The sequence below is a fragment of the Epinephelus moara genome, chromosome 17, assembly GCF_006386435.1.
Source record: "Epinephelus moara isolate mb chromosome 17, YSFRI_EMoa_1.0, whole genome shotgun sequence".
Taxonomy (NCBI): domain Eukaryota; kingdom Metazoa; phylum Chordata; class Actinopteri; order Perciformes; family Serranidae; genus Epinephelus; species Epinephelus moara.
In genome coordinates this window covers 8,446,408-8,461,601 of record NC_065522.1, presented here as the reverse complement: position 1 = coordinate 8,461,601, position 15,194 = coordinate 8,446,408, and the positions used below count along the sequence as shown (strand labels likewise).

General features: G+C 39.0%; 2 protein-coding genes across 3 annotated transcripts in view; both read right to left on the bottom strand.

Annotated features, from left to right (window-relative positions):
- Positions 1 to 597: 597 nt before the first annotated feature.
- Positions 598 to 12,477, bottom strand: LOC126404090 (interleukin-13 receptor subunit alpha-1-like). Its single transcript, XM_050067083.1, has 10 exons — positions 12,026 to 12,477; positions 8,671 to 8,810; positions 7,384 to 7,552; positions 6,969 to 7,059; positions 6,561 to 6,727; positions 6,302 to 6,432; positions 6,051 to 6,192; positions 3,339 to 3,438; positions 2,332 to 2,416; positions 598 to 2,246 (listed from the first exon to the last, which is right to left on the bottom strand). Exons 1-10 carry the CDS (start codon positions 12,096 to 12,098, stop codon positions 2,148 to 2,150), a joined length of 1,197 nt encoding a protein of 398 aa, XP_049923040.1. The 5' UTR covers positions 12,099 to 12,477; the 3' UTR covers positions 598 to 2,147.
- An 802-nt stretch (positions 12,478 to 13,279) lies between these two features.
- The window catches only part of dock11 (dedicator of cytokinesis 11), a 97,855-nt gene continuing 95,940 nt past the window's right edge, over positions 13,280 to 15,194 (bottom strand). For both annotated transcript variants that reach the window (XM_050067065.1, XM_050067066.1), the window contains one exon: positions 13,280 to 14,818. In XM_050067065.1, the coding sequence (XP_049923022.1) occupies positions 14,729 to 14,818 (90 nt within the window). In that variant the 3' untranslated portion in view covers positions 13,280 to 14,728. The remainder of the gene's footprint in view (positions 14,819 to 15,194) is intronic.

Sequence of the window (15,194 nt, the reverse complement as noted above, 5' to 3'; positions counted from 1 at the left end):
GGGGGCAAACACTTTTTCACACAGGGCCATGTAGCTTTGGATTTTTTTCTTCCTCATTAATAAAACCCTTCATTTAAAAACTGCATTTTGTGTTTACTTGTGTTATCTTTGACTAATGTTTAAATTTGTTTGATGATCTGAAACATTTAAGTGTGGAAAACATGCAAAAAAGTAAGAAATCAGGAAGGGGGCAAACACTTTTTCACACCACTGTAGATTATCATACCCTGTGTGTAACTAATTACATGCCTTAGCCTTATTGATCCCGTAGTTGAAATTGTCTAGGAGCAGGAGCACGGATGCAAAATACATCCATGAGCAGGAGTCACCATGGATCCAGGGGTCACTTGCAGGTGTCAGGTGGGAGCTTCTTGCGAGATTTTGAAGTATTTCGTCTCCTCGTTCAGGAAAAAAAATTACCACGAAAAACAGAAAAAAAATGACTCCGAAAAACAGAAAATATTACTCAGAAAAACAGAAAAAAATACCACGATAAACAGAAAATATTACTCAGAAAAACAGAAAAAATTACCACGAAAAACAGAAAAAATTACTCAGAAAAACAGAAAATATTACCACGAAAAACAGAAAAAATTACTCAGAAAAACAGGGCTTTTTTATTTGTTAAGTGAACGCAATACGCTTCCGTAATAGCTAAAGTGTTTGATGCTGAATTTTTTTTTGTGGAGGACCCCAAACCACCAATCACATGTGTCCCCACCTTTGAAATAAAGTATCATGCAAGAGGAGATGAAAAGCCAGCTAAAAGAATTGTTTAAACCCTGGTTGCCCAAAAGCTAATCCTACTTATGGTTATTAATGATCTGTAAACTAGAAGTATCCCAACATTAGTATGATTTATTAACATTAAGACCTGAGTTGATATTTTTGTTTTGTTACTTTAGTAGGAATGTTGAAAAAATAACATCTTGGAGCTCCACAAGCAACAAGCTGTGACAAGTCCATTATGAAACTAGGACTACAAAGAAGACTGAAATCAACCACTGATGGGTAATATCAACAATCACAACCAAGCGACCACTGTTGTCTTTCTTTATTCTCTGTTAAAGCAGTGAAAATGGTCAATAATCACCCAACAAATAGAAATGTTGGTAAATGTCACAAAGCAACAGGGGGCAAAAACAAAGCTTCCCTCGGTTTCAGGAAGGAAGACTGTGTGACTAATAGTGATGTGGCATTTTTTGGAATTAGCGTGTGAGCAAGCAGACAGTGGATTACGCTAAATCAACCCATGACTGCTAAACTGCTGTTAGATGTCTTCACATGCTCTATCATTGCTCTCTTTTCAAAAAAAGGTGCAAGTTTGTGTGAAAAGGTTGAAAATGCTTAACACCACATGGTCAGATTTTCAAGATACATATTAACTACTGTAAGAACTGCTTAGGGATCCCTGGAAGCGTGTGCTTTCCATTTCGTTTACTGCTTCCTGCCCATTGTCTAGCTGCCATGACAGCAGTCATACTTGCATTTGCTTAACATTCCCACGAGCATGACCAATGCAAATGCCCCTTTTTTTTAACCATTTCCCCTCTTCTAGTTATATTCTCTTAGATCTGCACAGCAGATTCCCAGGGACACCTCCTCTTCCCAGTGGGACAGTTCCTAGTAAATACAGCTCCTGCTGACCTACTTGTAATCTATCCGACCAAACACACGACCCGCCCAGTCCTAGTCTTCCTCCTCCAGTGCTCAATGGGAGCATATCAGCACAGTACAGGCCTGACAAACTTTCTTGTCCAGTTGACATTTCCGGGTCCACAGCCTGGTGGCTTTTCTTTTTTCAAGGTAGCTCCAAGGATTCAGTGTATTTCCTTATCCTGTTCGTGACAGGCCTCGGCAGAGTACATCAGCACTACCTGAGATAGTGACAGAAAAGCAGCTGAAAATGTTGTGTTTTGCTGCCCTCTAGTGGTCAAAGTTCTTCCCTGGTTGCACTGATACAAAGTCAGTTGAGTACAGTAAAGGTGACACACAGAGGTGCAGCAGACTTGACACTTTACACCAGAAGAGGTCAGAGGTACAAAGCCTTTCAGCCTGGTGTTAAGTTACTCTGTAAATGTTCCTGATGAATTCACCCAGTGTTGAAGTCCAGCTGAACTGCAGGCATTGCAGTGTAATTGCACACATCAGGAGTTTTGCTGGAGGACACTGTTTTCAGCGATGAGGGTTATTTTGCAGGATTCAACGGGTTCTGGCATCGGCGTGTACAGACTCTCTTCTGCAGTCTAAAACACAGAACAGTGTAATGAGTGATTGTGGAGATAGAGAGATCAGGTGAGTAGAGCATTCATATTTTTTCCTAAACTTTACCTTAACTTCTTTGTTTCCATTCATCATCATTTCCTTGAATATTGCAGAAGGATCTGGTATGATGGGGCAAATAATGGAGCTGTGCCTACAAAGAGACACAATGACAGAAATTAACAACCAGTGCACAATACTTCCAGCACCAAAGATGTCATATGTCTCGAGTAGATGCATGCTTCCTTCCGCACGGTGATAGGGTTGGTGGGTATAGTTTGGTAGAAAGCAAGTAGTTCCTACATGAAACTGCTCACAACAAGGTCTGTGGATTATTTTGAGTGATTGGGTTGTGATTTCTGGAAAGACACATTGCTGCTGAGTTTTTCAAATGTGTTTTTTTTTTTTTTTTTTGGCACTTTGAGCACCACAAGCTGAGTGCCATCTAGTTCCATTATACTGCAGAGAAGGCAGACATCTATATGGCAGATACCTTGAAAGCTCAGCAACTCACACCAAAATTATCTAAATTGATAGAGAAGAACTACAGGTAAGAAGAAAAATAAATATTTTCAGCTTGGGGCAAACTGTTCCTTTAAGTTTAAACTCTGAATGACTTGAACATTCCTTTCTTATGATATTTTTCTTTTTATTGTTGCTCAGATTAAACACCTGACTATCTGTGCCTGAGGGTGGAGTGGATTTGTTAAATATTTTCTACCCACACCCACTCTGTGCTCTGATTGAACCCTGAAGCACTCCAGCAGCAGCACTCTAAGAGAGTCAGGTGCAGTTAAAAAGTAACACCAACTTCCTGGAAGCTTTAAAGGTCAGAGTTTGCATACAATTGGCAGTAGAGGGCCACCAGAATGATCAGGTTTCTCCATGTCACAGGACATTCATGCACAACATATTTCCTGATAATCTGGTTCTTGGTTTTTGAGAAACATGCAATACTGTCCTACAGAGTGGCACTTTACAACATCCACTCTTGAAATAGATTGCAAAATTTGCTATAAAGCAATGTGGGCACCCAGACATGTACTTTGCACTATCATCCCGATTCCATAACGTACCTCCTGAAACAGTAGCAGGACAGAATGATGCAGGCAGACAGAATAATAGGGATGACAATGGCAACCACGGTCAGAGTCTCATCAGGAGGCTCATTGGTACCTGTGACGAAGAGAGACACCTTTCCTTCAGCTTTCAAGATATTTTCAAGACATTTTTTCTTATGTTACATGTGATAGTTGACAAAATATTGTTGCAGCACATAAGGATTGTGGAGAAACGTCCAAGTCTTAATGCAATAGCTGCAGTCAAAGTCAACATGTGATTTTCTCATAAAAAGCATTGGTTAATAAATTCTATATGCAGAAAAAACACCAAAGATGACTCTTAATAATACTAATAATACCATAACTTTTAAATCCTCTTCAACATAATGGGGATCAACTGATGGTGTCCAATACTGGCTAAATGATGGGTTAAAACAGTGGTTCCCAACATTTTTCCTTAAGGGACCCTTTACTGTCATTGAGTAAACTAACAACCCCTGACTAAGTGACATATTTTATAGATATTTCATATTACATTTAATAACTGATAAGCTGTACAATTAATCCAAGTATGTGGAAAACGAGCAACTTGGATGAATTTTGAGCAGATTACTTCCTGTGAATATTGTACACTGATATTCTTAGGATTTTTTTTTTTTACATTCTCTGTCTGCATTATGTTTTTTTCGATCATATATAACAGGCTTATTTTTTTATTATATCTATAAAATGTTTTTTCCCAAACGCTTGACAATTGTTCTGTTATTGTATTATTGTATTGAGTTACAGGTCTACTGAAGCTTCAATCATTGCCATGGTAAACAACATCAAAAATAGTATTCAAATGCCCTGTTCATACATGTGTAGGGTAACTCATACATGCATTACCTCACAAATCCCATAAACTGAGAAATATTAGTCCAACATCATTACTCATCATCAGCATGAATTATTTTTAGTTATTTTCAGACAAGGACATTTAAACTTTGCAATGATTTTGTGACTCCGACTCGCTCTCGTCTAATGCCAGCCACCTGCAGTCCAGCTCTACTGAAACTGGGACAGTTTGACCACATGTGACAGGCTTACAGATATGTTAGCAAGATGGAGAAAATGTCAAATGTCTGGAATTGTTTAAAATTTTGCGAAGACGACCCCACAAAAGCGCCAAAGTGTGTGTGCCAGGTACATCAAAGGAAACTGGTATGACACAAATCTACAACGAGCTCACCTGAAATTGGCTAAAATGCAATTGTCATGTTATTTTAGCTGCATTGACTGTCGTCCCTTCTCATTTGCTACTATATACTTCTGTACAGAAGTCTTTAAGTTGCTGGAGAAAGCTGGGAAAAATCAGTGCACTTTTTTCCAGTGTTTGCTTCATGAGATTTCAAGAATCATGTCATTGTTCAAATGGATTTCACTTCCTTATCAAACTTTAAAAAAAAAACATACATATGAAAATTATATAAAACTTAGTGACCTGATACAAATCTCAGGAGACTAGGTATGGTTGTGACAGCACCCCTTTCGCAAGGAGGATAACCTGTGACTCATGTAGTATATGTGTATTGCATGACCACTTCCTTTCTGACCTTGCATGTGAAATTTCATAGCTGTGCGAAGAAGTGTTCAGATTTTACAGCCAAAACACTGATTTTGAAGAATGAGAGTCTATTTCTTCGACAAATATGGATACTGTTGAAGTTAGAATTATGTAACGTAGAGAGTTGTCTCTTGGGTAATATGTAAAGCATTTAATCTTTGCTCATTTTAAGCCACCATGCTGCTACACCTGGCTAAACGATGTCTGACAGGGGCGGGGATGGTTGCAACCACTATTAGAGAAGTGTCACAATTAACCCCAGAGATAACTAAACACAATCTCTCTGTCTTACTTCTTCATTCAACATGGCAGGAAAGTTGGTGTGAAAAACTGATAGGGGTGTGCTTGCAGATGTACTCTTTCTGCCATGTAACAAGCGGATACTGCAAGAGATTACAAAACTTGAGAGAAAGAGGATCAACACAGCTGCCCTGTTTGGTCAGAAAGTCTGCAATGGGCAGCAAGAGGATATCTTGACTGGTTACTTGATTGAGGCAGCAGACTTGTATTTTGGACTCTACATGAGGTACTAGGCATCTGATAGGTACAAGCATAAGTGTAGCAAAGGAATTTTATTTTGACAAAACTAAAGACATTACACCATAATCAGATGCAGAAAACGCACAAATTTGTGCAAAAAAAAAAAAAAGTATCAGATTGCAGAAACTCAGCGTTTGAGGCTCAAGATTTTCTAGTGGAGGAAGCCCCAATCCCCCCAGTTTCATATGTGTCTCCCCCCAACGAAAACTTCACACTTGGGTACAGGTTAACAGGTTATTGGTTATTAGTGTATGTATCAGTTTATTATGTCTTCATTTGCAAATGTGTAATTTTTAATTTGTCATTGTCATTCTTATTGTTACAACTTGTATGGAAGCAATTAAGAGACTATATATATATATATATGTATATATAATGTGATTGGTCACATTCAGATCTAAAAAAAAAATTCAACTTAGGCCTGAATTTGTTAATGTTGAAAAAAATTCAGGTCAGATGTGAATTCAGGTCATAACAAATAATTTTAGATTCATGGTTTTCAAAGTAAAACATTTCAATTCTACGAATTCAATGCTGTTTAAATTTCAGTATAATTTCAGTATAATTGGTTGAACAATTACCATAGAATACAACATCACCGAAGTCACTGGATATATTCCCGCAGTAGTTCGTAGTTTTGGCTCTGGATTGGAACTCGTAACGGCACCTTTTATCATAGGTCACCTGCATAGGCTGTGTCTCGTAGTTTAAGGTCCGGCATTCCTAAAAATAGTAAACGCATTAAACCACACTGCTGCATTTTGTCAGGTATAGAAAAACTGTCTGTGTGACTTTAAACTAATAGGATAAACAGTTAAATTCTCCTACTTACTTTAGGCATATTGCATTGCTTGAAGCAGACCTTCAATTCCCAGCACTTATCGTTTATGATCTTTGGAAGTGTCCAGCTCAGGTTGAGGCTATTGTTTTCTTCTTTGATGTTCAATTTTGGTGAATGTATCACTGGAAGACAAAATATATCCAATATTTTTATCACCCAAAGATAAGATTTAATCACTGGTTATAAAACTATTCTAACAGAAAAATGTTTTATATTTATTTTCAAAATGTGTGATGACATTAATACTTACTAAGTGCAGGTTTAAAGGTGCTCTGTCCAGCTTCAGTGGCCACAACCATGCAGATGTTATTGAGGACAGCATCAGATTCCAGGTAACAGCCATTCCTTGTCCTACCGCTGTAAGGCTGATCGCACTCTTTTAATCTCTTCAAGACTTTCTCAGTGTGTCCACAAGTCCTGCGGTGATAAAACGGGCAGGTGATCAAAGAAACACGGAGCAAGGAAGGCTTTGGCTGAAACAAGTTCCTGCAATTCCTTCAGTCACCACTAGATGTTCATAGGGTCCACACATTATGATAATAGCCTGATGCACAGTGTATTATATGAAAACAATTACATAGTCCCTGTAGTTAATTCCCACAGCCATCATTAGTTTGGAGACATACAGTATCTCCTTTATTTTGGCTTTGATTCTCACCTATAGGTGACGTTAAAAGGCTGGCCTCCTGAGATCCAGGAACAGTTCGCGTCACCGTTGGAGATGAAACATTTGATGTCCTTCATTTCAGCTGTATAGTACAAAAACAGAAATATCACATGCATACATGTAGCAAAGAATCAAATATGACTTATAAAGCATCATCTGGGGTTGCTACTCTGTGACCAAAGACCAAACCATATTTATGTAAATGGATCTTTGGGGAGATACTTTTCATACAACTAGGCATCACCTCAAAATACAAAACCTACCACAATTCAAAAAGGGACTTTTTTTTTTAGACATCTTATGACCTTAAACTCTGAAAATCAAATTTAAGACTTTTTAAGGCTCTACAAGAACCCTGGAGATTCATCAGGATAATCAGGACAACTTTCAGCTTTTTGCTTCCTACCTCTGGGCTTGGGGGCATGAATGGTAACAGGCACATGTGTGCTGTCATTCAAACTTTTGCCACAGTTTTGACTGCCAACAGTCCAAACTTCAAACGTCCAACGATCGGAACCCGTCTCTTCTGTGAGAAGGTTCTCTGTGAAATTTCTCCATTCGCTGCATGCCAATGACTGCAGGAACAACAACACAGGCTTTAGTGACAGTCATGCTGACACATACTGGAACAAGCAGGTAGCATGATAATGCATTTGCATGTTGCAAAACATTCACAGCGTTTCTTTTTGTATATTATTTGTCATCTGGGCTTCATATGTAAACAATGTAAATCATTGTGATTCCACAGTATTCCAAGGTTTGTATATTTATTTGTGTGGTTGTAACAGTTGTATCTATTAGACAAAGGGCTTTATGCAAGAACACTGTTGTATTCTTGTACTAAACCTTAAGGAGTTTCAAGTCTCTTGCTCTAATGCTCTCCATCCTCTCCACCAGCTCAAGCATGTTATGACTGAGATGATCACTCACTGATGAACACATTAAGATGAACTGCATTGCCAACGCTAGATCTGGTACCATTACTACAGACTGACCGTAGCAATCGATGTTTATTTCTGCCTTATGTTAGATTTTTATTTTTATTTTTTCAAAGGCATGCCCCTCTGGGTGGCTCCCCAGGCGGCTGCCTGTGTCATCTATAGGAAGATCCACCACTGCGAAGGTAAGGGGGCCAACTTAGCGGTGGTATCGGAGGACCGAAACAGCTGGGAAACATTAACCTGCCAATGGTTTGACATCTTTCTAGGCAAAGCAGTTCGTGACTAATATGGTGGGACAGGACAGTCACAGAGAGATCAGATGGGAGAATATTGTAACCTACAGCAGGTGATATTACACTGTCAGGGGTTACAACAGAGGAGGATATTTGACAAAGACCTGAGGTAGCTGTGAGAGTGCATGAGAGCCTTGCATGAAGCCCAGTGAGTATAAATTACTGAATTTGAAGTGTACAGTCTATGGTGTTTTGTTGTCTTAATGGAAGAGCGGTTCTATGGCCCGGTAATAAACTTATCAACAGTTGACTCATAAATTTGGATACCAGAGATTTCTTGAACCTTGAATGCATGGCTCAATTGTTCCTTCTCAATGAATGAATGAATAAATGGACAAATGAATAATGACATACAAATAAGGTAATTCCCCACTGACGCAACCTGGAGACCACAAGACCCCCCTGACAAACATGCACACAAACACTAGCAAAGAGATCCAGTTCCGTCATGTTTCTTACATTATCTGTTGCATCCTTCATCCGGCGGTATTTGTATTGCACCTCGCCATCTGCCACACCTCTGGGCTTCTGCCAGGACACGTTGACTGTAAATGGGTCGAGCCACCTATATGACAGCCCTGTTGGAGGAGGAAGGCGATCTGTGGGATGGGAAATGAAAAAAAGAAATGAGTAATTAATCTTTACCGAACAATGGACAATTAACAACATGGTCAGGATAAAATGACCCCAACAAGCTATAATTAGCCTCAATAGTCAGTGAATGCACTTTTTCCATTTATTACTTGAATCACACACGCCACTGATTATATCAGAGTCAAAGTAAAACCTCAACTCCTTTCACAGCTCCTGCTGCTGGTTTGTAGACATTTTCAGGTTTTCCATGAAACTTCACCAGTTGATTACTTTGATTAAGACCATTATTTTTTGTTATACAAGTTTTCTTGAATTTATTTTTAAATATGCAAATGGGGTGCTATCTAATTAAGCTGTTTCATTTTGTTGACATATTAGAATCAAAGTTTTTTACAGAGGGAGTTTTGTGTATCTGTTTTTAGCACTTCATAAATCAGAAGATACTGTCAACAGCTGTAAAAAAAAAACAAAAAAAAACTCTGCCACGTTTTCAGGAATAAAGTATTCTATAAATGAGGCTATCGGTGATATATGAACAACCCCCTCTGTAAAAACCTTTAAAATATAGATAGGAATGAAACTGTAAAGTCTGATGATTTTAGTGTGTCTCAAGCTGAGATTTCTGTCTTAAAGTTTGTGAAAAAAAAAACACTTTGTGAGAAAATGATAAAGATAAAGATACGTACTGTAAAACTCAATACATTTTTAGATGAAAAATAAGACACTAGAGGTGAATAGAGTATAACATTTTGACTAATAGATATCACAATTTAACTCCCACCAGATGATTACTTACATTAAGACAGTTATTTTCTGTATTACAAGTTTCCTGAATTTTTACGTTTTAATACACAAATGAGGTATCATCTAAATGAATATGCAGTAATTTGCATACATTTCCAAAACAGAAATCTGAACTAAAGCAAAAATGAATATGTATTTTGGACTGAGTGGTCTAGTCAGGAATGCAGGTGGGGTGACTTGTGATTTAACATGGACGTTTTCCTTTCACTAATCTGAAAAACCCAAATCTCCAAACTGACTAAAGCATGAAAAAGATACATTTTCACCTGGACTGTCCCACCTTAAAAGCGGGCATAAATAGTTCATAATGTTTTAAATAAAAATACGTTTTCTGAAGATCTCTGTTGTGGTGATGTCTCGTGAGTGACAATTCACTTCCTACTGTAGTTGACCAAAGTCTGCAACTGCATACAAATTTGCAAATCCAGGATAGCTAAGGCATTGCCCACCTTGCTCTACCTCTGATTGGCTTACCCTGACATTCTTACCCTAACCAATCCCACTTCTCTTGCCTAAACCCAACCAATGAAGGCAACGAGTGCTAGCCAACATTGGGAGCAAAGAGCAGGTCATTCCCTTGCTAATTCTAGGATTCACAAATTTGCCAACTGCACAATGAGCCTAAGTGTGGCAAACTGCACAGCAGCTTATACTTTTGTTATAATTTTGCTCTATTCTACAATCACTGTACCTGATTGGTGTGATCTCAAACACTTTTCGTTAGCAGATTTACTGATACCCCTTCTCCACCAACATGAAACCTGTCCTGTTGTGGTTCCGACACCCAAGTTTGAACCGTTGAGAGCATTTCAACCAAAAATAAATTAGTTCAGAACCTGAAAAGTTGGTTCTCAGCTGGAACCAAAGACCAGCAGGTTTTCCTTGACCGTAAGTGTGAACCATGAAGACATCAGTGGGCATGTCATATTCTACAGGTTTGAAAGAGCGGATGGAGAAGGTCACAATGGAGAAGTCAAGTGAGAAATCGTCAGAGAGCGTGCAGTGGTGCCATTAATAGCTGGTCCGGGCTTGTTTTTTGGGGTAAAAACAAGTATCTGTACTAGCAGAACAAAAGTTTGCAGGTGATTAATGTAAACCACGATTTTGTAAGTGTTGTTTACTTCCATTGGGCATTGTGCAGTGCCCTCCATTGGTAACACCTCCTCAATTACAATGTTTCCACTAAAAACTTAATGAACCACGAACGGAACCAGTTGAAGAACCAGAGATAATTTAGTGGAAAAAGGGACTGAGTGTCCCAATAAATTCCTATGACATTCCTCTAAGAATGCAATTTTCTGACCACGTTAAAAAATGAAATTATTTTACCGATTTTGTGAAAATCCAGGTGAAATCACATATTAACTCAATGAGCTATAAACGGTTCGGTACGATAAAATGAGTTAATGTTTCACATGAGGGATAACTTTGCATGAGGTCAAATATGAGGAAGTGGTTGTTGTTTTAGTTCTCGTTTGTTTGTTTTTTGTTGCTAGTTTTGGCAGTGCAGGTGAATGTGGATAAGGTAGCTACATTCTCAACAGGCTATGCCATGGGGATTTTCAGCTAATCTTTTCAAAAGAGATTAAATGAACGAAATATATGTTCCAAAATAAACGAAAATGTATGTTCCAGTGCTTAGTGGCTCTACTTTCTAGAATTTTATCTTTTAAAAAAATCTGTCTGTTTAGGCACCATATTTTATTACTTTCAACATATACAATTTCAGGTTTTAATATATTTTAGCTTTCGTTTGTTTCATGTCACTACATTTTTGATTTCGCACTCCGTAATTGCAAAATAGAGGCGCAACCACATCTGAACAAGGGCTAATTACCGTGCGTAAGACAAGGTGGTGAATTCTGTTGTTGAGCAGCAGAGCCATTAAGTATCCTATCATCTAAACTAGGCACAAAATACTTTAGGGAGTCTGGAGGTGTTTTTTAAGGAGGTGTCTAAATCACCTCAGCAAACGTCTTTGCGGAATAAGTGTCCAAATCATGACGTAGGTGCTCCCTGATGTAAAATCCTCATAAGTAGGCTACAGGCGGTAATTACACAACAGTTAGCCAACAAACCAGGGCTGAACAGAGTCTCTAAATAAGTTAAAAGAAAAATATAGTATAGTTGGCTACAGACCTATAGCTGAAAAATGAAAAAAAAAAAAAAAGAAATTAATCGACTATTCGTTTATCAGGCAGCTTTTTAAATCTCCTGCCTGAAATGAACAGCTATTGACAAACCCACCATTTTAATGGCAGCCCATTACCAATATGATATTCTGTCAGAAGAGTTAGAAGTGCGTCATTAAAGCCGTCTAATTGAACTTTCATACTTCAGGTTAGTTGTGTAGTCGACTCAAACCTTTACCAAGCTCGTATAAAGTCTGAATACCAGGTAGTGAAGGTGTCTTTACCTCCTTTACATTGGTATACCATTAACATGGCGATGCAGGTTAAAAAGGTGAAAAACTCCCGAGTCACAGTCATGTTGTCCTCGAGCCTCTGAGCGTTTATTCCATGTGAGAACGCGTCAACTCCTCGGATCCTCTTGTACTCCCAGTAAAAAAAAAAATCCTTTAACAGTTAATGCTACTGTACACAGCAGGCAAATACAGACGACGTGATGTCCAGGATTAGAAAGAAGAAGGAGAAAAAGAAGAAAAAACACTTGGGAAAATGGAAAGTAAGCAGTCACCCACAGCACCTTGATCGTCTCGATGTCTCCGCAGTGTCAACTCAGTCAGGTCTACCGGGAACAGCGGGGCGGAGTCAGTGTGTGAGTGGGAGGAAAGATGTATGGACAGCACGTAAACCACAGCGACCCAGTGATAATGTTAAACGTCTTCCCAACAGTGTCCAGCACAAAATATCCAACGCGTCCCAACAAAACACTGAGCGGTAAAGAACTAAAAGTTAAGGGACACTGTCTGTGAGGCTGTTAAATGAAGGTAGACAGCGCATGCGTGTGGTCTTAAGTGCCGTAAGTGTCCATCCATTCCTCCAGGAAGTCGTCAGGCTTTAAATGAGTCTGTGAATCAATAAGCTGATTAACTGTATGATAATGGCTTTATGTAGCAGCAAACAGCACAGACTGATGGTGCGGGGTCAGGGAAAACATACAGAGGAAACATACTGCACTTTTGATCTCAGCTGTATAGTTTTCTGAAACCCTGCTAGATTCAAAGATGGATCACAAGCTGACTCATTAGTCAACATGTTTTCAGTTACCACAACAAAAATCTATTTTAAGAGTGTCCTGTCTTGGCCAGGAGTAAAGTTCACAGAATTATTTTTTAGCTGACAATACTGCTATATTTTAATCTAAGCCAACAAGGGACAGATTAAAGACAAGCATGGTCAAAATGGAATGGAAACTGTGAAATTGTTACGTCATCTGCTGTCTCCAAGGCAGTGGCACATCTTCATATAAGTGACATAGGCCGCACCCAGAAAAATAAATAACATTCAAAAGAAAACTGTATCCTCTTGTCCATTGTTTATTATTGCTTGTTAGCTAGGTTGTTTATTTGTGTTGATTTCTTGTCAATAATTATCTTTTTTGGCAGGTGTTTGGGGGTGGGGGGCAAGAGGAGCTTCCCTCAGGTGCTGAATGTGCTTGGTCCGGCACTGCACCAAAATCAAGCAAGAACCATCAGTCTTGATAGTTTTTCCACGTTTTATTGGAAAATGGCTTTACAAAGTAAGTTTGACAAGCAGCTGCACTTCAGTACACAATGCAATAAAAATGAAAAAAAAATCTCTCTGCTAGGACAGATTTGGACTGAACAAGAGTCCAAAATGTTACATATATAAATACATACATACAGTACATACAAACATACAGAATTCACTTTACAGCATGGCAACAAATTATGTACAGTTGCTTAAATATTATTCATCTATCTGCTAATTACAGTGTAGCACTTGTGAAATACTGTAAATAACCAGCATGTGATGAAGGTCTTATTACTTGAGATAAGGGAGTCTGTTCAGAAGGCAAAGCACAAGGCACTGGATCTTAACCCAGATGTGAGGAACTCTCTTCATACTGTACTGAAGGAAATATAATCACACAGCTGTGATCAGTGTGTCCTGTTTCTGACTACAAATGTCCACAGGCCATAAAATGAGCCCACAGAGAATACTGATTCAATGATTGTTCAACAGCTCTGATAGAATTTGCTATCATAATCTTTTCTGGTATAACATTATTGATTACCTCTGATACAATCTAGAAGATGATCACCAAATGATTTTTTAATTTACAATACAACTGAGCTACTTTTACACTAGGCAAAGCCTTTCTAAGAGCAGCTTAATCACACAGCTTTTAATAGAGCCCTGAGGTCTGTCTTTGCTTTTACTTTGGAACACATTGAGAAGGCATTTGTCAAGACACAAACAGAGCAGTTACTTTGGCCTGACACTCACTATCAGCTGCTGCTCTTGAGACTGCTGGTTATCTCTTAATCACAAACTGGTAACTTTGCTGGAACGCACTGCTAGCCTATAAACACTTGGCTCATCTTGAATCTCACTGCTTTTACTTTGGGTACCTTATCCAACAGAACCGGTTGAGTTGGGATATATTGCTCACCCTGCTGGTCCAACATGACAGTCAGGCCAAACAAAACACTGCTATTGTCTTCTAAGAATCAACTCAAGTAGTATAAATGAACTCTGAAAGGAGTGTGGTGTCCTGCATAGATCTGAAGGGCGACGTTGCAGAGAGAGGACGGGAAAATAATTGCTTAAGTACAGTATCTCCATCAAAAGAGACAACAGTCAATCCTGCAGTTCATTGCAAAGGCAGAAAAAAGTGCAACCTAGCAAGACTCAGCATAACACCTAAACCTGACATGCTGACATTTAGTCGGTGTTGCTGTGATACATTCTCTGAAATACTGCTGCTGTGGTTTTAATATTACATCCACCAGCCCACTGTGATCTCATTCTTGCCCAAAGATAGCCAAATGGCAGCTTCAGCAAGGGGTGTTTTGAGATGCGCAGCTGGGCAGACATGAAACTAAGAGCCGCCCTGTTATTATCAGTTCAAGTCCATGAGGGCGAAGTTGGAGGATATATGTAAGGGCAGGTGGTGGTGGAGGAGGGAGAGGTCAGCCCAGGTTGCTGGACGTCCCGCTGATGGCACGAAACACGTGGAGGGAGTTTTGTATCAGCGAGCGCATCATATCTTCCTGGTAGATCTGGGGTGAAAGCAAAACACAGAGTTCACATACACACTCATAGGAAACTTACATCAGCAGCCCAGACACACGGCGGCACGGGTTGGTAGGATGTGACATACTATAAGATGTGGTTCAACATACAGAAGCAGAATGTACAATGAGTGAGAGTGAAGTGGAAAATGTGTTTGTACAAAAGAAATACATAAAACAAAGCTATTAAAACATCATCAAATCAATCAATCAAAAACAATGCCAGTGCAAAGTCAGTGAGGATCTCTTGTCATGGTGGACACACAAATTAAGTATCAAGAGAAGTCTGCGCAGAGAGGACGTGTAGGCGGGTGGGCGGTGGAAATGTCAAATAAACATGGACTTTTAAGAGACTGTTGTTAGT